The sequence below is a fragment of the Meriones unguiculatus genome, chromosome 7 (assembly GCF_030254825.1).
Source record: "Meriones unguiculatus strain TT.TT164.6M chromosome 7, Bangor_MerUng_6.1, whole genome shotgun sequence".
NCBI classification, from domain to species: Eukaryota; Metazoa; Chordata; class Mammalia; order Rodentia; family Muridae; genus Meriones; species Meriones unguiculatus.
In genome coordinates, this window is record NC_083355.1 from 107,412,691 (window position 1) to 107,433,954 (window position 21,264).

Consider the following 21,264-nt stretch of genomic DNA (forward strand, 5'->3'; position numbering starts at 1 on the left):
TCACACTTTAAATCATGTTTTTATTTCTTTTACAACTTTTAAAATGTGATCATTCAGTGATCTAACCAGTCTTTACTTCCAAGTAACTTCTTCATTGGACCTCAGTTCCCTGTGTGAAAATAAGGAAAGGAAAAACAGTAAATAAACTATTAAAAATACATGTATATTTTTTAAATTTTATGTCTGCGCATGCCTTACAGTATGTGCACAAACTATGTGTGTGCAGGTGCTCTTGAGAGCACTGGATCCACTGGAACTGGAGTTACATGCAGCTGTAAGCCACCATGTTGGTGTTGGGAAGCAAACCTGGGTCCTCTTTAAAAACAGCAAATGCTTTTAACTACTAAGCATCTCTCCAGCTTCCATGTAAATAAATGTTTATGAAGGGGCCAGAAGTTTATGTTTACATTCTATCAAATAGACTTAAAGTTTTATATTAGATTCATCATATGTATTCATCCAATTGTCAAACTTTTACTGTCTTTAAAGAAGTTGTAATTTCTGTACTTCTAAGTGTGCTTAATGGTTTCTAGATCCACTGCAGCTTATTTCATCTTTCTTAAAATACTGGACTTTTGAGACATACCTGCATAGTGACATTGGATGCTACTCAGTCTTTTTAGCCTTTGAGTGTCTTCCAATCCAAATAGCTATACCCACTGCCAGATGGCTACACTATCATGTCTGGTTAGCCATGTTGCCCAGGCCCATGCAGCTGCTTGATGTTACCACTCAGTCCCTATATGTATGAGAGTGATGCTAAGAATACAGCAGTACTGTTCAACTGTATCAGGTCAGTATACAATAAGATATATGAAAGTGTATATGGTAAGTTTGGGGCAGCTGGCTTAAGTTTTGTTTCTACCCTAAAATAAACTCTTCAGTTTTAAAAATTCTGGCTTTCTATAGGGGAGGCCTCAATAAAAGTAAAGGGCAATGAAAAAAAATTGCATATTTTCTGCCATTTGCAAAATCTAGACTTACATACATGAAAACAGAAGGGAGTCTATTTGGAGAGGAAGGGAACCAGTGATGCGGTGAAGAGTACAAACGTGTATGTACGAAGAAGTCATGAGGGCGATGGGCAATGGCTGGGTGGTTATGAGTGCTCTCACACAGGACATCCGCACTGGGAGGCTCACAGCTACCTGTAACTCCAGCTCCAGGGGAGCTGATCCCTCTTCTGGCCTTTGAGGGTACCCAAACACAACATGTAATGTACACACAAATAAAAACAATTTAAAAATTCATTTTATATATTAGCTGAAAAGTTAATAAAAGAAAAAAAATGAAACTTTAAAAGCTCTGAAATGGCTAGATCATAAACTAAAGATTGTTTTCATTCTGGAGGTTAATCATACAGTTTCATCCAATGATTAAGTAACAAACCTGAAGCATCACTTGACTGTTAACTGTCAGAGTAAAAAACAAACTCTTCTTTGTAACAAGAGAGACAAGACTCCCCAGAGCTGCCATGAACTAACCTTTGAAAAAGCATGCTCTTATTCCGGAAGGCAGTCAGCTTTTCATCATCCCTCCTGTCTAGATAACATCCAAAGATAAAGCCCGCAGGGACAAGTATGTGAACCCAGTGGTCACGAACCAGCTGAAATAAGTTCATGATGACTGCCAAGACAGAAAAGAAATTGAAATGTACAATACAACTGCCTTGGAAATAATGAAATAAAGGTAGATAGGCATTACATGGGCTGGAAATAATACACTGAGGAGGGTCTAAGGGTGGAAGGATGGATATAATCAGTGCATGCTAAATGAACGAGAATGTCATTACTGTGTTCAATTAATATGATAATAAATAATTACCTTTTGGTTTGGGTTTGGAGATTTTTTTTTGAGACAGGCTTGATCTTGCTACAGTTATATGCTGGAACCTACTGTGTTCAAGGCTGACCTTAAACCTGTGCTCCCGACTGCCTTCCTAGTGCAGAGATTACAGGTGTAAACTACCACACCTGGCTTAAAACAATTGCATCTGAAACAGGAAGATAGCTGTGACATGACACATGTTAAAAGCATAAGCCTCTTTAGGTTTGCTTGGCTTCAGAATGTATAATTGAAAAACTGGAGGTGGTAGCACACATCTTTAATCCCAGCACTCAGGAGGCAGGAACTCTGAGTTTGAAGCTAGCCCTTGTCTACAGATCAAGTTCCAGGATAGCCAGGGCTACACAAAGAAACTCTGTCTCAAACAAAACAAAACAACAAAAACAAACAACTTAGTTGAAGATTAGACGACAATGGTCAGTGTAAAGTTCACTGTACTCAGACCAGTGTGATGGTTCGTTGGATGAAGGTGCTCACTGCCAAGCCTGACTGAGTGATTCCCAGGACACACATACATGGTTGATGGAGAGCACTCTCACAGCTTATACTCTGACCTCTGTGTATGCATGCATGCACACATACACAAATAAACACCAAAATGTGGGGCTGGAGAGATGGCGCAGTGCTTATAGAGCACTGTCTGCTCTTCCAGGGGCCCTGAGTTCAATTCCCAGCACGACCGTCTATAATGAGATCTGGTGCCCTCTTCCAGTATACAAAAGAACGTGAGGATAAAGCACTCATATTAAAAAAACAATAAAACATTATACTGCATTTATGTGCTCTGCTTATACAGAGTAGTTTTTAAACTAGGGAATCTGGCCTTTCCTCCAGAATGAGGCTGGAATGATAGAGCCATTACTTCTGTCATTTTAAGAGATTGATTTGGTCTGGCTTTATTCAGAAAAGAAGAGATGAGTTAGGACTATGGGGCTCTTGCCACATACGGGCTCTTACAGATTCCAGAACAACTCAGCCACTGGTTTAGATACAAATGCTTCTTGGAGATATAAAGCACAGCCAATCTAACTTTATTTCCTGTAAGACAACGGTTCTCTTGGCTTTAGTAAGCAGCATCATTTATATTTAAAGTATTAATTTTTAAATATAAATAGTATTTATATTTAAAGCTTGAAATGCTAAACAAGGGTTCACCAAGTGAACTGATTACCTTTGTAAATTTAGGCCAGTCAAGTATGAGACAATAAAGACCTGTGGTAAAAATAAGTTACTTTAAAAGCACTCAACTGCAAAATACTAGTCAATGTCTGTGTTCAGGAGACTGTGTTTAAGTTTGACAAGCAGTCACCTACACTTCCTGTCCTTATCAAAACTTAAGGTCCAGAAAGATGGCTCAGCAGGTAAAGGCACTGGCATCAAGTCTATGGACACAAGGTTGATTCCTGGGACCCCCATGATGGAAAGAGAGAGCTGACTACTTGAAAGTTTCCTCTAACCTCTGTGCCAGCAAGTGCGCACACACACACACAAATAAATGTAAAAAAGAAAAATAGTTGTTGGCGTCATTTACACAGCTGTTAGATATCATTTGTGCTAGTAAGTACTTGTTGATCCCTAGCTCACAGCAATTTAAAATAAACTCACAGCCACCTGTAGGCCATGAGCCATTACTACGGCATTCTAAGAAATGGGTTTAGTCTGCGCCTGTTTAGCAGAGATGAGGTAGGTCTATGGGCCTCTTGCCACACCACTGCCTGGTGCTACAGGAGTAGAAGAAGGAGGAAGGGAGGAGGAGGAATGAGAAGAAAAGAAAAAAAAGAGAAGAAGCAAAGAAGAGAAGAAGAAAAGAGAAGACCAGCACATGGGAGGCTGGGCGTGGTGGCATGCGATTTTAATCCCAAAGTCAGAAGAAGCAGGGGCATCATATCTGTGAGTTCTAGGACAGCCAGGACTACACAGAGAAATCTTTTCTCAGAAAGAGAGAGAGACAAAGAAAGAAGAATGAGAGAAAGGAGAGAGGGAGAGAGAGAGAAAGAAAGAACCTAGGTTTCCTTTCCTCTTGTGGGGACTAGGGAGTGAGGAGGAAGAGAATGTTAGAGGTTGCGCTTGGCTTTGTGCATGCTGTGTCACAGAGATACACACTCTGCCTTGGTTATCTTTTAATACTAAAGTGATCCAAATTTTACGGCAAGCTTCTAATTTGATGGCTTCAAACGCCTTTAATCCCAGCACCTGGGAGGCAGAGGCAGGAGGATCTCTATAATGAGTTGGACGCCAGCCTGGTCTGCAGAGCGAATTCCAGGACAGTCAGAGCTACAGAGAACCCTGTCTCGAAAACTCAAAACCACATTTTTCCCTAACGTTTCTCTAACATAATATTCTTTCCCCTTCCAAGAAGTACACAGAAACTGGTGTGTTTTCCTTTGGTAAACCACTCTGGATTCACGTTAAAATGTAGACATTGAGAGCTATAACTGGACCCCACAGTACGTTATACGAACTACTCACAAAGTGTCACCTAAGCCATGGAAAACTGAATGCACGAAGCAACGCAACCCTTTGAGATCGTGACATACACGCTGGAAACCAAGCATAAAGCTATGTTTTCAAAAGGCAAATGGGTAAGTGCGAGTTTCGGATTTAGGAGTGAGGCTGGGCGAGGAGACAGATGTCCGCGCCTGGGGGAATGTGAGCGGCTTCTGAGTAGGAGCTGCGTTCCCTGCTGTGGGATCCTGGCTCGTCCTCCCCAGTCCCGCAAAGGTAAGGTCAGGGTTCGTCCCCCAAAGACGCTTCGGTTAAGGCAGCAGAGGAGCAGCCTTGGTAAAAGGTGTGGGGCGGGCAGCGCAGCGGTCACCTGAAGGCCACCCTGATGTCCCCTCCACGCGAGCCTTCCCCCGAACCCTCCCGCCGGCACCACCGCGACCCAGACCCACCTGCAGCTCGGTGCAAGCGCGACCCCACAACCAAGGGCAGCGGCAAGGAGCTAGGCCACCGGCGCCGGCGGAAGCCGTGACCTCGGGAGCTGCCACTCGCCGCGCCAGCCCTCGGGAGAGGGGCGGACATTAAATCAGGGCTCCTCTCTCGTCTCACGAGCGGGTCCTCTAGTTCTTAAGTTTTCAGTAGTCATGACTCCTTCTGAATAAGACTTGGACCCAAGCTGACAAGATGTGTGAGCTTCTGCACTGTCATTGTTCCCAACCCGGCCCGCCGCACCCCTACAGATGGTGTCGCCCGGGTCGTCCCCGCCTCGGCCGCTCGCCCTAGGCCCAAGATGGCGGCCACCACACAGCGCCTCCTCGCTCTCTGCCGCTGAGCCGCGCGCTAGTTTTGCTCGCCTCGAACCTGCGTTCCACGAGGGGTTGGGAGGGGCGGCGGACGGTGCTGGGGGAGACTGACCTGGCAGGTGAGGACGGCCGAGAGGAAGCCTTCGGGTTGGGGAGGAGGTCCTCGGGGGATGGTTCCCGCGTCGGCCCGGTGTCGCCCGGACGCGCTCCCGCGGTTTCGGTTGTGACCGGCTCCGTGGTTCCTGGAATAAGCGTTCCGCAAGGGAATGAGAAGTGACTCTTCCAGGGGCCGAAACCTCGGGGTGTGTGTGGCGCTCCTGTGGTCCCTGCGTTGCTCCTTGCCGTCCCGACCCTGTCTATTTGCTCCGACCTTTCATCTTCTCAGAGCTAAGAGTTAATCCAAGCCCAGCCTGGGCTCCTGTGGGTGCCACGGTTAGCCCCCACCCCAGCCTTCCCTCTGCCCCTCTCCCCATTTTGGGTTCAGAGACTACGGGGCCAGATGTCCTCCTAGCTCTTTACTTGAGAGACCCTTAAGGTGCTTTTGCCACGCCTTGTTAGAATTGTCGTCGCTCTCAGCGTTTCCACAATCAGTGTTTCCCAAGACGCCATTCTCATTTTCCTTGTTTACATACTTTTCAGGAAACCGCAAGTCAGGCCATTTCTAACCCCAGTAGTCTGGCCCCTGGGACCTGGAGAACTTAAGCCAACATCTGTGTCTACCATCTAACCTTTAATTTTACAATTCTCTTGTCTGTTTGAAAGCCTTTCTTTACCTGAACGACTAAAGAGACTGTCTCACCCTGTAAGCCCCAGGATTAGTCCAGACCCCAACTTCGTAATTGGATTTTGCATACTTCTCATTGGCTGCCCTCTAACATTCACGATCATTCCCGAGGAAGAAGCATCTGATATATATTCAGGATGAAGTAGAGACAGTCAAAATCACTACCCTGGGTGGAATTTCTGATACGATGGGTTCACTGTTTTCAGCATATGTTTATATTGCTGTGAACATTGTGCTTGGTTTGGGTGATACAAAGATGATCACTTTTAGACATTTATCATCCGATATGCTAAGTAATCAAGCAACCCACCTTACGTGGGGACAGTGAAAAGGCTATGCCTGAATTGGATCAAAAGGAATTTGTAAAACCAGGGAGAGCAAAGACACTCCTGGATGCTGAACAGGGATTAAAAACTTAGGAAGGTTGGGCATTGTTGGGGAGATTTAAAAACAAAACAAAACAAAAAAAACCTGAAAGGGTGGTTGGTGAAGATTGAAGGTACAAATTGGAGGTTGAGATCAGCTTGTGAGTGATCTTGATTTCCAGAGCAGGAGTTCGGATTTTATTAAGCAATTAGGAAACTAGTGCATAGTTGCAGGGAGTGGCCATGAAGGGTTTCTTTTTCTTAGGAGGGTCTGGCTGATAATGGTATGGAGGACCAACTTGAGACAAGAAAACTAGATGGAACCACAGTCATTCAAGTAAGGCAGCAAGCACTTGCATTGAGGTAGGAGAAAAAAGACCTTGAGAAATGAAGTCAGTGCTTCATGGGACTCCACTAGTGACTACCAATTTGCTGGTAGAGGTGGCTAGTTTTTAGTCTGGTTGGTGATACCATTAAAATCAGTCTGAGACAGGCACATAAAAATGGGGGTACCAACCTTGCTCTTTAGCTGTGGAAAAACACAGTGTTCCCCAGCCTAAAGCATTGATTTTGTAGTCTAGACCTCTGCTATTACAGTAGCCACTAGCCTCATGCAGTATGGAACACTTGAAATGAGGTTGGTTTGAACAGAGATGTACAGGGAAAGTGCACTCTGGCATTTGAAGACAGTACAAAAACAGTGTAAACTGGCTCATTAAGTGATCACATGTTGAAATGAGCATTCAGACACTGTTAAAACATCAGGCTTTACCTCTTTTTGCTTTCAAACGTGGCTGTGAAAAATTACATCTGTGGCTCGTATTAGTCTAGTGTATACTAATAGTGGGAGAAGGATGATTAAGGAGTCAAAATCTGAGCTAGAGCTTGAGAGAATAGTAAACTGTGTCAGGGCAGTGGCACTCCACTCACCAACATTAAGTTATTGTTTTTCTTGCCCCCAGGCGATAAGGCACTTTTTAAGGTTTTTTTGTTTGTTTAAAGTCTTATTTCATGGTGGCACATTCTGTGTGTGTGTGCCTGTGTAGGCACACATCTACCACAGTGCACAGACGAAGGTCAGAGACAGCTTGCTGGAGTGGGTACTCTCCTGTCATCATGTGGATACCAGGGATTTGAATTTAGGGTCAATCAAACCACTGAGCTATCTTGTCAGCCCTGCCTTCAAAGACTTGAACAAGAGGTAATGTGTGTAGGGATGTTTTAGATTAATATGGCAGTAGTGGTTTCATTGAGATGAAGGGAGGAAAAGCTACAGAGAAAGAAATAGAGAAACCCAAATGTAATGAGGCCTGACTTTTAAGTATTGACAGTAAGAACAGAAGGGATGGTATGCATGCAGGTGCTCTGAGGAAGGAGCAATCAGAAATTGATAGATGTCCCCATAAAAGTAAAGAAGGACCTTCAGCCTTGGTTACCTAGCTAATAACCAATTAACTGATAAAGAATTATAACATGCAGTGGAGACCAAAGAATTTAGTCTTAGAATAGAATCAGTGAAGTGGAGAGAGTCTAATTAAGCATTTCCCCTTTTTCTGTGTTTGTGTTCTGTTAGTATTCAGTCATGCACATCTATTTTCCTTCAGTACAGAGTTGCCTGTATCATGCCTTCTTCCTCTTTGTTAGTGAATTTTAATTTAATCTTAAATGCTTCTTTACTGCCTGTAGAACTAGGCCCAAGGTATCCAGGGCTCTTCTGCTGGATCCTGTCCTGCTCATTTGGTCAGTCTGTGTTTCTTTGTAAGCATGCTAGGATGGGTTTTTTCACTGCAAACCTCTAGCTTTAAGGTTTGTGTCTTAGCTAATGTAATTCTAATCTTTTGACTGTCTTCTTCTCTTTCTGCCCTGCCCTTATAAGTCTTTAATACGTAATCTTAATTCTTTTAATAACAGAGGTAATTGAGAATTTTTAAAATTCACTTACTAAACTATATATGTAAACAGGTTATAACCAATTTGGCCCATTATTATATATTTATATGTTTTATCCTTTTAGTAAATTTCACTCCTTACAATTATGTTTCCCTTTTGTTAGATTTATTTTATGTGTATGAATGCCTATATGTATAGATGTATGTACATACGTGTATATGTATGGTGCGTTTGGAGTCTGGGGCCTTGGATTCCCTGGAACTGCAGTTACAAATGAATGTGAACTACTATGTAGATACTGAGAACTGAACCCAGGTCCTCTATAAGAACAGCAAGTGCTCTTAACTACTGGCTGAATGCTTTTCTCCAACGCCAATGTTTTATGTTTGTTTGTTTTTAAATGGAACATATAGCGTCAGGCATGATTGTACACACCTGAAATCTAGCACTTGGAAGGCTGAGGCAGGAGGATAAAGCACCTGAGGCTATTTGGGCTGTATTGTCAGTTCCAGACCAACACAGCTTCATAGTGAGAATTTGTTTCAAGAAGCCAGTGCTACTTTTGCTGTTCATGATGCCGTAGAGAAAGACATAGAAATTAAAATGGCATAATTCTAAACAGAAGTAAATTACATTACATTCACGAACCTTTTTTTTAAAAAAAAAAAAAGATTTATAAAGAACTTCCGATTTTGTGTTTTAGCATATCTTGAGATGAGATATCAGTACATAATGAATATTTAATAAAGATACAGATTACCATGAGGACCTAAAAGATACTTTTGGTCTGTTAAAGTCTAGGTCTTTCTTAAACATTTTAATGTGAACTTATTTGGTTATATCTGCAAGTACTTTGTATTTTAATTTCATAAAGTTAGAGCTGTAGTAGTACATTTAAAGAATTAGGCATTTAGCTCAGTGTTAGAGCACTTTCTTAGCGTGCATGGGACCCCAAGTTTGAGTTCAAGCACTGTCCCCCTCAAAATAGAAAATGCTTTAGGGGAGTATTGCCTAGATTCTCTTCAAAATTATATTTATAAACATTGTTGTAGAGTAGAATATTAAGCCAGGCATCTCAAAAAAAAAAAGCAAAGGGGAATTGGAGCCCCCACATTAGTAAAGAGCCCACATTACCTACTGAGCCATCTCATTGACTTGCTAAAAGCTTCTTCTCATAAGTTTATACAAAACAGTGTTCAGATAACTAGTAGGTATCTCCCATACATTGCAGTGGTGTATGCTGAGTGCCTACTTTGTATCAGGTTTTGTTTTGGGAATTGCAAATATAAGGTACTGTCAGAGTTACCTGCAAACATTAAGATAATTTTCAGTCACAGTGTTGCACAGGTATGCTGACACTAAGCTTTCTGAAAAGCCTGTGCATCTCTGTGTGAGTATACATTTTGCATGTGTGTTGAAGAGAAAAGAGGAACCATGGTTTCTAATGAGATTCTCAGGAGAGTTTATATTTAAGACGACTTGAATGAGAAAAAATGTGCAGCCTTATTGAACTAATGAAGAAAAACAGATTGGCTTTGTAGAGTCAGTTCTTAATTTACTAGCACTTAATACTGAGCAATATAGGTATAGTGATCTATGCTCTAAATGATTTCCACGTTATCTGGAATCCTCCACTCTGTTTTTAAAAAAGATTTATTTCCTATGTATACAGTATACAATATACAGTGTTCTGGCTACATGCATGCTTGCACACTAGAACAGGACACCAAATCTCATTATAGGTAGCTGTGAGAATTGAACTCAGGAACTCTGGAGACCAGACAGTACTCTTAACCTCTGAGCCATCTCCAGCCCTCCTCCAGCCTTTTTATGTGTACATTAGTATTAATGTTAGCAGGGTATGGTGGTACATGCCTGTGATCCCAGCACTCAGAGAGGCAGAGGCAGGCAGATCACTGAGTTAGAGGCCAGCCTGGTCTACAGAGTGAGTCCAGGACGGAAAAGGCTACACAGAAACCTTGTACCAAAAAAACTGAAGGGGGGGGGGGCGGGGAAAGGAAGGAAAGAAAGAAAAGGAAGGAAAAATACTTTATGAGATGGAGTCCCTAGGTGAGGAAAAGTTAGTTAACTTATCCTGAATCATGTTGAAGTGGATTGAAATCTGGATCAATGATTCCAAAGTCCCGTCCTGGGGAGGCTCTGAAGGACTCTGTAAACAAGGCTGAACTTTTAAGTATGGCTGCTAACATGCTTTTAATCTCTCTGGAATTTCTGTGCACTTAATTCTGAAATAATTTGCCTGTTACATGGACTGTCCATTTATGTTTATTTTTATTTTATTCGCAAGCACCTTTTAGATACCCATTACTGGACCAGAAAGATGACGTCGATCATCAAATTAACCACCCTCTCTGGGGTCCAAGAAGAGTCTGCTCTTTGCTATCTTCTCCAGGTTGATGAGTTCAGGTTTCTATTAGACTGTGGCTGGGATGAGCACTTCTCCATGGACATTATTGATTCCCTGAGGAAGTAAGTTACAGTTGGTTGTATTCAGTTAAGTTGGTTGTATTACAGTTAAGGTTGTATTAAGTCTGTTTAAAAAAAAAAAATCATCAATTTCTTTTATTCTACACTTGTATAACATAATTTAATGTTATGCACTGTTGCTATCATTTCTTTCATTTAGTTCATAGTAAGTTTTATTCATGACAAAAAGCTAACTTGTGGCCATTGTAATTTACAGAGTTTTGATTGGCTGATAATTGTGTTTTTGAAATTCAGCAAAACCTTTTTAATTTGCTAATGGACCACAGAAAGTGTGCTCTTTAGTTTTTGGAAAGGGCGCAAGTCTGTGAAAAGCTGAGGAAAGGTGACACTTCCCCGTGAAAGCTCTGTCCTTGCATCACATTGCCTCACTTTCTGTGTCTCCGTTTTCAACACTGACTTGATTCTTTGAATGGTGCCCCCTGATACAAATATCAGAAAAAAAAAAAAAATCAGTTACATTTGCAGCATTACTACTATTAGTGAATGAAAAAGGAGAACTTGAAGCCCTCCAAAAGTCTTTTAATCATCTCCTTTATTCCTGTTGTCCTTGAGGACATAGCTTCCCTGACTAATGCTATTTATAACATTTGGCATTTTATTTCGTCACCAAGCTGGAATGCTGGAGCAAAGTCAGTAACAACTATTTGAGTATTAAAATATTGACCCTTTCATAACTTCCTCAATTCTAAGCTGATTTCTTAAACTTAATAGTGTACATGATAGTGGTTTGAGGTCGACTTCCAGGTGGTGTCCTTGTCTTCCTCTGTGTTTAAAGCCACCTGACACTTTAACAGTAGCAGTCGCAGCTCACAGGTGTCAATGTCTCAGCCCTTGGTTTGCTCGGCCACGCCTTGAATCTAGAGTAGGTGAGCCATGATAGCGCTTCTGCCTTCATGCTCAAAGAACTGATGGGATTGCCCTCTTGGTTGTGTCCACAGGCACGTTCACCAGATCGATGCCGTGCTCCTCTCTCACCCTGACCCGCTGCACCTTGGTGCCCTCCCATTTGCTGTGGGGAAGCTGGGTCTGAACTGTGCCATCTATGCAACAATTCCTGTTTATAAGATGGGACAGATGTTCATGTACGACCTTTATCAGGTAATGGAAGCAGTCACAGGAGAGGCGGGTAGGTTCCACTCGGTCATTTGTAATCCTTGGCTTGTCTTTCTTCTAGTCTCGACACAATACAGAAGATTTTACCCTCTTTACATTGGATGATGTGGATGCAGCCTTTGATAAAATACAGCAGCTAAAATTCTCTCAGATTGTGAACTTGAAAGGTAAATATAAATCAGTGGACTAAAAGAATAGAAGCTTTGTTATCTTTTTGTTTTGTTTTTAATTTTAGCTTTTAGTTTCTACAGTGCTAGAGATACAACGCAGAGCCTCACTTGTACTGGGCAAAGAATCTTTCCCTTAGCTGTATCATACCCTGCTTGGACTAATGGAGTTGATTTAGCCTGAAACGCACTGAAAGGAAATCCTAATAAAAATTATAGGCAGTGTGGTATGGGGATAAAAACTAGCATTTTGTACCTGGAGCTTCCCTTTGAATTTCAAAATATTCAGACTACATACTAACAAATTATTAGCAGCTTGGGTGTGCTCATATCTGGGCGGGAAATGGTGCTTAAACTGTACCCTCCTCGGTACGTAAAGTTAGGTTCAAAAGACAAATTGACTCAGTCTTAAATGTAGTAACTGAAGCAAATTAAATATTTAGACAGCAGAGGAGAACATTTATTACTTAATAAGGATAGCAAATATCAAGTTTGTAAGAGGGAAGCTTGTTACAGATTTTTTTTTTTCTTTTTTAGATTGGGAGGTTTAGGGGACAGTTCAAGACAGAATTTCTCTGTATAGCCTTAGCTTTCCTGGACTCTTTGTAGACCAGGCTGGCCTCACACTCACAGTGATCCACCTGCCTCTGCCTCCCCAAGTGCTGAAATTAAAGGTGTGTGCCACCATGCCCAGTTTACGGATTTTCTTAAACATGAACTCGGGCATTAAAACATGGCACAGTAGCTGTTATGGTAACTCATGCCTATAATCCCAGTGCTTGGGAGACTAAGAGAAGGAACATGAGCTTAAGGCCCGTCTAGGATAATATAGCAAGTTCTGGTAGCCTAGGCTGTACATAGTGAAATTCTTATCTAAAAAAATAAAAAAGCCAACCAAGAAAAGTGATACAATAGCAGTTGATGATAATGATTAAACCACAAAGAGACCATTAGTGGATAGTCTTAGTAGTTTTGCTTGTGTTTAGCTTTTCTGTTGATAAATTCTTTACCATAATGGGGTTTGAATTGTTACTCCATCAGTGTAAGTTAACAGATATGGAAACAACTTGGCCAATATTTGTGCAATATAAATATCAAAACTTAGTCTTGGGGATGTAGTGTAGCGATATTTGTCTGGAGTGCATGGGCCAATGGGCTCAGTCTGCAGAACTACAAATACTATGTACAATTCATGCTAAGTAATTGTGTATTGGCTTTTAATTCCATTTCTAGCCTTGTATTTATAAGCACAGATAGATAGCTCTTGAGGAGCAGATAATAAAATGAGAAGCATTATCTCCATTAAGGGAGTAGAGTAGCTGGAGACAAGAAAAAAGGCTTTCTTTTCATTGTAAGCATTTGAATATCTGAATTTTGTACCTCTATTTAAATATGTTGCTGCTAACATGATTTAGAAATACAACCGTCCTTAGGGTTGTGAGAAAAAATTCTCAGTGCTGTCATTATCTTGTTGATACAGGCAAAGGGCACGGTTTGTCTATCACACCCCTGCCAGCTGGCCATATGATAGGAGGAACAATATGGAAAATAGTAAAAGATGGAGAAGAAGAAATTGTGTATGCCGTTGACTTCAACCACAAGAGGGAGATGTAGGTATATCTAACCAGGTGCTAAAGGAGATGCAGTTATTGTTTCATTGAAGGGAAAACTGGAAGCAACTCTTTGATTTTGTTTTTTTAATCAGAACTCTACAGTATTTTCATTGTAGAGCAACGGGTTCATTATAGGACATAAGGGCTTTAACTTTTTGTGAATCAATATCTATTCATAAAACAGATGTTTCTATGAAGGTTTTTCAAAGGAAAGGAATTTTGTACATTAAATTATATTTTGTGATCTTGACATTACTTGATAGAACTTTGTAACTTCTTGTCTTTTTAGGGGCTGAGGCAATAAAAGTAGCAGTTATTGTGTAATTTAATGCTATTTAATGACAGATTTCTTTAAAAGGGTACATAATAGGTATAATTTTACATTATTCAATTGATATTAAGAAAAATACTATAAAGTGTGTGTGTGTGTGTGTGTGTGTATGTGTGTTCACTGTCCTGCAGGCTCCTTTGTTACATCTTTATATTAAGTTCATGGCTATTTTGTATTAGATTACAATCATCAAGGTCTTTATATTAAGAAACATTAAGGACTAATAGAATTTAGACTTGTAATTGTGGATGAATGAGAAAGATGGAAAACTAAGTAAATGCTGAATGAATTCAGCCACTTTAAAAAAAGTGCAACAATAAATTTTAGATGGGTTTAGAATTAAGTAGACCCGGAAGCTGTGTTGTGTTCAATCTCTGACTTGGAAGAGACTGTTTACACAAAGATGATGGCTCAATTTGATTATATATGGATTTAAATTAAAACCATAAACTATACTATAAACCATCAAACAGGGGAAATGCTGTAGCAATTAGCTAATGATTTACATATGTCTAAGACTAAGAATTACTCAAGAAATCAAAAAATACACTAATTACAAAATGAGCAAGAATTAGTCAAAAAAGAGGATGTTAAAATAATATGAACTTACTGGATATGTTCAAATTATTTCAAAATAGAGCTCTGCGAAGCATCAGTCTCCCTGGTTGAGCCTTTTTGGAAGAAGTTGGACCTTCCTAAAAAGCCACCATGCAATAGTTGTCTAGTCTAGGAGTCCATTTCAAGGAATATGTCCTACAGAGATGAAGAATTCAGTTCAGTGTGGCGACACGCCTCTGTAATCCCAGCACTGGGGAGGTGGCGGCAGAAGGGTTGGGACTTCAAAACGTCTCTTTCAAAGATAAAGTATGAAAAAGTGACTTCAGCGGATTAAAAAAAAAAGGTCAGATGAATAGGAAACCTTTACAGTTGTGAGCTGGGCACCTTGCTGCATGCCTGTAACCCTGGCATTTGTGAGGCTAAGGTAGGATCGAGATGTCACCTGGGCTGCAGATAGCCCATTTCTCTAAAAGCAAACTCCAGGCAGAAAGTTTATACAATTTCTAAAAGTTATGTTTATAGGAAAAGTCCAGAATGTACAAATTAATGTATAGGAATGTACATAGGATATCTATGTTCTAAATGTAGATATGGATACACAGAAAAAAAATCCATAGGTTTAGAGGGGTATGTCTAATGTATCATAATCGCCTGTCTTGAAGTGGTAGTCCTTGCTAGCATGAGGGAGGCCTTATAAACGCAGTTTCTTATTTTTGTAGTAGGTGAAGCTGTTACTGTTCACTTGAAATGACAGATATTCTTCATTTTTAAACTTTGTTATAGCCACTTAAATGGATGTTCCCTGGAAATGCTAAGCAGACCTTCTCTACTTATCACAGATTCATTTAATGCTACGTATGTGCAGCCTAGAAGGAAGCAGAGAGATGAGCAGCTCCTGAGTACGTATATCTGCTGTCTGTTGGAGTAGCTGTGGAAGAGCATGGGAATAGGAGCTACTGCTTATTCTGTTTGCCTGTGTCATAAGAGATGGGCTAACTCTAGTATTTTCTAATCACATTTTATACATTTCCTATGTGTGCATGTATCTGTGGGCACATGCTTCCCACAGAGTGCATGTAGAGGTCAGAGGACAATATGAAGTTCGTTCTTTCCTCCTTCCACCTGGGTCTCGGGATCAAAATCGGGTCATCAGACTTGGCCAGAAGTGCCTTGATGCATTAAGCTATTTTGCTGGCCCCATAACTCTTGCATTTGTTTCCTTATTTGTTAATGTGAGCAATTCAGGTTGCTCTCTAAAGGTTGGCTTCCTGTGCCACTCAGCGCATGGAGAGCTCCCCCAGGCGCTCTGGTCTCTGTATATGTAACAGCTACGTATATATATTGACCACAGTGAAAGTGAGCCAAAGAGAGAAGTGAGGGTGCACAGGTCTGGCTAGTTGTTGGGTGTTTTATTTTGAGATTTATCTTGATTTTACACAGGTGCCTCTGAGCTGACTCTTTTCTTCTCCTTTGACTCATTCTGTTGTACTTCATGTTAGTTTTTATAAGCCATATGTGATTGCAACAGGAAAGCTGTGTTGGCTTTAATGGTTTTTTCTGTGTCCGCTCTAGTTCCCAAATATAACATGGAGACCTGTTCCATTTATAATAAGCTTCAAGCACCATAACTAGGCAGATATCGATCTATTCTAACTCGACTGTGTTAGCCTGGCCTATTTCCCAGCCATGTGCCCTGTTACTTGTCCTCTAGTCTCGCCCTGACCACCTCTGCTCCATCCTTGTCCGCATGGCATGGTGACCTTCTTGCCCAGCCACCTCCCCCCTTCTCTCCCTCTCTCTCTCTCTCCACCTGAGACCTTCTAAGTGGCAATGGAAGCCTCACCTACTGTCTTCGCTGCCCAGTCATAGGGTCTTCAGCATCTTTATTAACTAATCACAGATAAGTGGGGAGTCATTTTTATACAACATTGAGATAGGAGATTCCTCGGTAGTATTGACAATACCAGAATCTGTTAGCATTTAGCTCGGTGCCCATTCCGCAATTAACAATCTATACAGCGACCTTATACCTTAATACACTGTGAATGAAGGTCGCCTCTACAAAGGTGGGTTCCACTTCTAAATGTGTGAGCAAGCACTGTCATCTGTCTATAATTTACTAACTTTAAAAAGCCAAGTGCGGTGGTGCATGCCTATAATCCCAGCACTCAGGGAGGTAGAGGCAGGCAGATCTGAGTTTGAGGCTAGCCTGGTCTACAAAGCGAGTCCAGGACAGCCAAGGCTACAAGAGAAACCCTGTCTCGAAAAACAAAACAAAAAAGAAACCCCTCAATTCTTGTAACGTGTGTATACGAACATGTTCTGTGTGTTATTCTACATGCGTGCACACAGAACATGTATCGTGTTTTATTGCTAGGAAAATATATTTATCCAAGTCAAATGTTGATATGAATAAACACTTTTGTATGTGTCCTGGTAAGACTTATAAAGACTTATGCAGTCTTTATAAAAGATGCTGGGAAATTGTGTCATGTTTATTTTTGCTGCAAAGCACAGGCTTTATAGGGATCTTGTGTTCTTTTTAAGCAAATGTCCTGGAAACTCTTCGGGGTGATGGAAACGTGCTAATAGCAGTGGACACGGCGGGCAGAGTTCTGGAGCTTGCTCAACTTCTTGATCAGATTTGGAGAACTAAAGATGCAGGGCTGGGCGTTTACTCCCTGGCACTCCTGAATAACGTCAGTTACAACGTGGTGGAGTTCTCCAAGTCACAGGTTTGTTCTCATGGGACCCTGGGTGAAGAAGTTGAGTGTAGTGTGTTAATAAACCCTTGAGGTTTTATTTTTCTGCAGTTAATAATAGCAGCTGAACATGAACTGCTTAATGTTCTGTGTTCTTTACATACGTTATTTCTTTTAAGGAAAAGGTATATTTTTGTCTCCTTTTGCTTACTTTCTAACTCCTTGATTTTCTGGTCTATAAGATGGGGGGCAAAAATAAAATATTAATGCCAGAATTCATCCTAAAAATGAATTATTTCCCTCCAGGTGACAGTCCTTAAAAAGATTTAAGCTGATATAAGTGAAACATTGTGGGGTGTTTTTTTTTTTTGTTTTTTGTTTGTTTGTTTGTTTGTTTTGTTGTTTTTTTTTTTTCTTTTTTAAGGATTCAAAGCTGGGGTTGGATGATAATGGGGAAAAGAAGCTGTTTAGCTGCTTGTCCAAATTGCACAAATTTAATCAACTAGTGGGGGAGAGGACTTAAAGCTTGATTACTGTTAAATATCTCACAGGTATGGCATTTTCTAATTGTTGTCCTTTTTCTCCCTTATATTAGGTAGAATGGATGAGTGATAAACTGATGAGATGTTTTGAAGACAAAAGAAATAACCCATTTCAGTTTCGCCATCTCTCTCTGTGCCACGGTCTTTCTGACTTGGCTCGAGTTCCGAGCCCCAAAGTTGTACTTGCCAGCCAGCCTGACCTGGAGTGTGGGTTCTCGAGGGACCTCTTCATTCAGTGGAGTCAGGACCCTAAAAACTCAATTATCCTCACGTACAGAACAACTCCTGGGACATTAGCCCGTTTCTTAATTGATAATCCTACTGAGAAGGTTACAGAAATAGAGGTAAGCCCTTACGTAAGGTAAGCCCTTTTAAGGTTCTTGTGTTTGCGTGGCACTGGGTCCAGTTGGTGCTACTTGTGTGCGTGTGAGTGTGACTGAGGCCATCTACGGAAGCATGGGCAATGTGCTTGTCCAAGTCCCCAGAGAAAGGTGATCTCTCCCTCCCTCAGCAGGCGTCCACTGCCGGTCGCTCTTCAGCGACCTTGTGAGACCCTCCTATCCGTGCTGGACTTTGACCTGCTTGATCTTAGGCAGGTAACCCCAGCCGCCGTGAGTTCACTGGTGCCGCAGACACGCTGTGTCCAGCAGACAGCGTTTCATAGCGCTCCTCCTTACCTTCTAGCTCCTAACTCCTCTCTGCCGTGTTTCCTGAGACTTAGAGGTGCAGCATTTGGTCCAGAGCTCTCACCTAGGGCTGAACGCTCAGTCCTGGTTGACCATCAGGGAGTCTGTTAACATCTGCCTAACAGAGAACTCTTCTGACCAAGGCAGGGAGCAGCGCCAATCTATGGGTGTAAACATAAATGTTTGGAAGGCATTTTGGCAACATGACCGTTTAACCAGAGCAACAGCGGGTTTCCCGCTAGGACCTTCCTCTTGAGGGCCTTTTGAGCAGGTTTGACATTGCCAGGCAGGAATGCCCTCCTGTAGAGCAGGCCTCAAATCTAGTTGGTTTCAGTCATGCTATGCTACAGTGGCCACATTCAAGTGGCTATTTCCTGGTTTTGTGCCTTGGGTAGGTGTCCTCGTTCCATATCAGAGCTTTCAACTCATTTTTCTCTTCTTTGCAGTTTGTGCGGTAAGTCATGATTTCCTAATGACCCCTTTTGGTTTGGGGCACTTAATAATCTTCCTGTGGCCTCTCTTTATTTCTTGAATACTATTTCTTAATGCTCTTTTGTCCACTCTACCTGGGCTGCTTCAGGGCCGGCAGCTGTCGGTCCCACTGGAACTTTGAGTTCATTAACCTCCCCTTTTACTATGCATTGTCCTACTGGCTTAGACAGTGCCCCTAGATCAAAGCGCGGCAGGCCTTGTTAGCAAGCCCACCTTTCTTCTCAGCTGGCCACACCTTTGCCCTAGTGTGTGCCTGCATTCCAGCAGCTTTCCAGCATTTGAGTTAAACGGAAGAGCACTGACAGCATTCAGCAGCATGCTCATCTCCTCACTCCCCAGTGTGCCTTCTTTCTCCTCAGCATCCTACAGCTAGCCTCTAGCCTCCTAGTGCTTGACCTTGTCTGGAATTTAACGGAAGTGGATGGGTCAGTCAGGAGTTCCTGTGTTACCACTAAGTATACTAACCTGCCTCTGCACCTTCATCTGCAATACAGCCAGCGGAACAACCAAGATATGGAAAGATTTTGCTTAATTATCAAGCCATAAAACCCTTCTGGTTTTCACAGCCAATGCTGTTAGCTCAAGTTCATAGCCGTCATTTCATCTGGGTTGGCTGGCATAGTTTTAGATGGCTATTTTGTATTTGTCCTCCCAGCAGCATTTGAAGGGATATTTACTTTGTGAAAAGCTGTGTAGTATCCTTGTCTTATGTAACAAGTCATTTAAGAAAAGCATAATACCAGCACCTAAAGTCTGATAAGTATTCACTGTACTTACATCATTGTTGATTAAGGATTCCAAGCAACCATATCAAAATAAAATGCTGTCTTGGGTTATTTAACAGCTTGGAAATACGACGCTAAAATAACTCAGAAGTGCTTTAAATGGTTTCATGAGAGATGAAATACTGAATTTGAAAATTTTAATTACTAGAAACTCAATTAGGGTTGATATGCCATTGAGGAATTAAAAGGACATTAAAAGTTTGGGGGGAAGAAAAGGAGGAAAATGGCATTTCCGAGCATCCTCATGATCAGAAACCAAGGTGAGAGGCTTTAGTTTAAAAGACTACTCGGTGTGCTCGGGTTCTGGCCCCGTTCAGATTATCCTTCCTTCTCCCGCCACCACGTTCTGAACTCTTCACGATCACATCCCAGGACAGTGTGTACTCGTTTGAGTTTTCCAAGCTCTTTCTATACTCTGAGTATCAAGCCCCTATCGGATATTTTCTTCTTCTGGAGGCAGCCTCTGCGAAGTTGCAGTACAGCAACCCATATCAGTGCGGTTGCACAGGCTCTGACCTGCATCCGCCTTTCTTACTGGTGTTTTTTGTTTTGTTTTATTTTTTGAGCAGGGTCTCACTGTATATCTTAGCTGGCGCTATATACTAGGCTAGCCTTGAACTCAAAGAGATCCGCCACCTCTTCTTCCTGGGTGCTGGGAAGGTGTGTGGCGGCACACGCAGCGAACACCACTCTTCTGGCCGAAGCACATCGCACACGCTCTGCTCGCTTTACCACTTAGCCCTGGCTGGCTCCCTGTCATCTTAGACTGTTTAAGTTGCCTCTGTGACAACTATCTAGTTAGTTACAACCTTGTATTATTTTTGTTAGTTTTCATCACCATGTATTCTTTACTGCTGCCTATCTTTACCAAAGTGAATAGTTACAGAAGAAGAGGGACCTTTTATTCTTAGTGACAGAATAGTGCCTTATGTACTGTGGACCTGCAATGAATGTGCTCGGTGTCATCACAATGACAGAGGACCACAAACGTACATACAGTACCCTGTAAAATTAAGCCTTGCTCATCTAGAAAGAACAAAACCAGTAATCTTAAAAAAAAAAAAAAATGAGGCCAATACTGATCAAGCTGGAGGTTTAGATTAGGAAAAGGCATAATTGGAATGACAGTCGTGAGGGCATAGAAGGAATGTATCTTAGGGTTAATTGTCCTGGAAACTTTATGAATATAGCACTTAATTTCAGATATCTAAAATGGAATTAAAAAAACTGAGACAAAATTTATTTAGTTAATTGTGTTTTTTTTTTTTTTTTTTTTTTTGAGATGGCATCTTGTGGTCAGCTTGGCCTGAGCCTCTGAGTTCTCCCTGCTGAGGCTCCTAAACTCCCAGATTACAGGCTTGAACCACCACACCAGGCCAAGACCAACATAATAAATCAGGGGATTAAATACTTCATTAAAATTTGTGTGCAAGGTGTCTGTGTAAGTTGCTAACATTTTATTTTAAAACATGTTTCAAGTAAGCTATTAGCCAAATATGAGACGCCACATATGTATTTATCACTTAATTTTGGTTTAATTTTTATTTCGAAATAGTTTCAAATTTAACCAGAAGTTGCAAAAATAGTGTGAAAACTCCAATTCCTCAGTTGGCAAGGCTTGAGCTCGGTGTGCTTTTT

At 41.5% G+C, this 21,264-nt stretch overlaps 2 protein-coding genes across 5 annotated transcripts in view; one reads left to right on the forward strand and one right to left on the reverse strand.

Moving 5' to 3' along the window:
* Positions 1–5,391, reverse strand: Ndufb1 (NADH:ubiquinone oxidoreductase subunit B1). 2 transcript variants are annotated; one of them, XM_060388066.1, is made up of 3 exons: positions 5,203–5,391; positions 1,485–1,626; positions 1–109 (listed from the first exon to the last, which is right to left on the reverse strand). In XM_060388066.1, the coding sequence occupies exons 2-3, from the start codon at positions 1,619–1,621 to the stop codon at positions 73–75; spliced, it is 174 nt and encodes a 57-aa protein (XP_060244049.1). In that variant the 5' UTR covers positions 1,622–1,626; positions 5,203–5,391; the 3' UTR covers positions 1–72. The 2 variants fall into 2 exon arrangements, with proteins under 2 accessions (XP_060244049.1, XP_021505868.1); XM_021650193.2 differs by lacking the exon at positions 5,203–5,391 and adding an exon at positions 4,740–4,951.
* Cpsf2 (cleavage and polyadenylation specific factor 2) overlaps positions 4,454–21,264 on the forward strand; it is a 27,620-nt gene continuing 10,809 nt past the window's right edge. The window contains exons 1-8 of one of the 3 annotated variants that reach the window (XM_060388064.1): positions 4,454–4,566; positions 10,438–10,619; positions 11,576–11,735; positions 11,812–11,917; positions 13,398–13,527; positions 15,203–15,318; positions 16,967–17,154; positions 17,717–18,007. In XM_060388064.1, coding sequence (XP_060244047.1) covers positions 10,471–10,619; positions 11,576–11,735; positions 11,812–11,917; positions 13,398–13,527; positions 15,203–15,318; positions 16,967–17,154; positions 17,717–18,007 — 1,140 coding nt within the window. In that variant the 5' untranslated portion in view covers positions 4,454–4,566; positions 10,438–10,470. Of the gene's footprint in view, positions 4,567–5,066; positions 5,210–10,437; positions 10,620–11,575; positions 11,736–11,811; positions 11,918–13,397; positions 13,528–15,202; positions 15,319–16,966; positions 17,155–17,716; positions 18,008–21,264 lie in introns of those variants that run through there. The other 2 variants (XM_021650192.2, XM_060388065.1) reach the window with 2 other exon arrangements.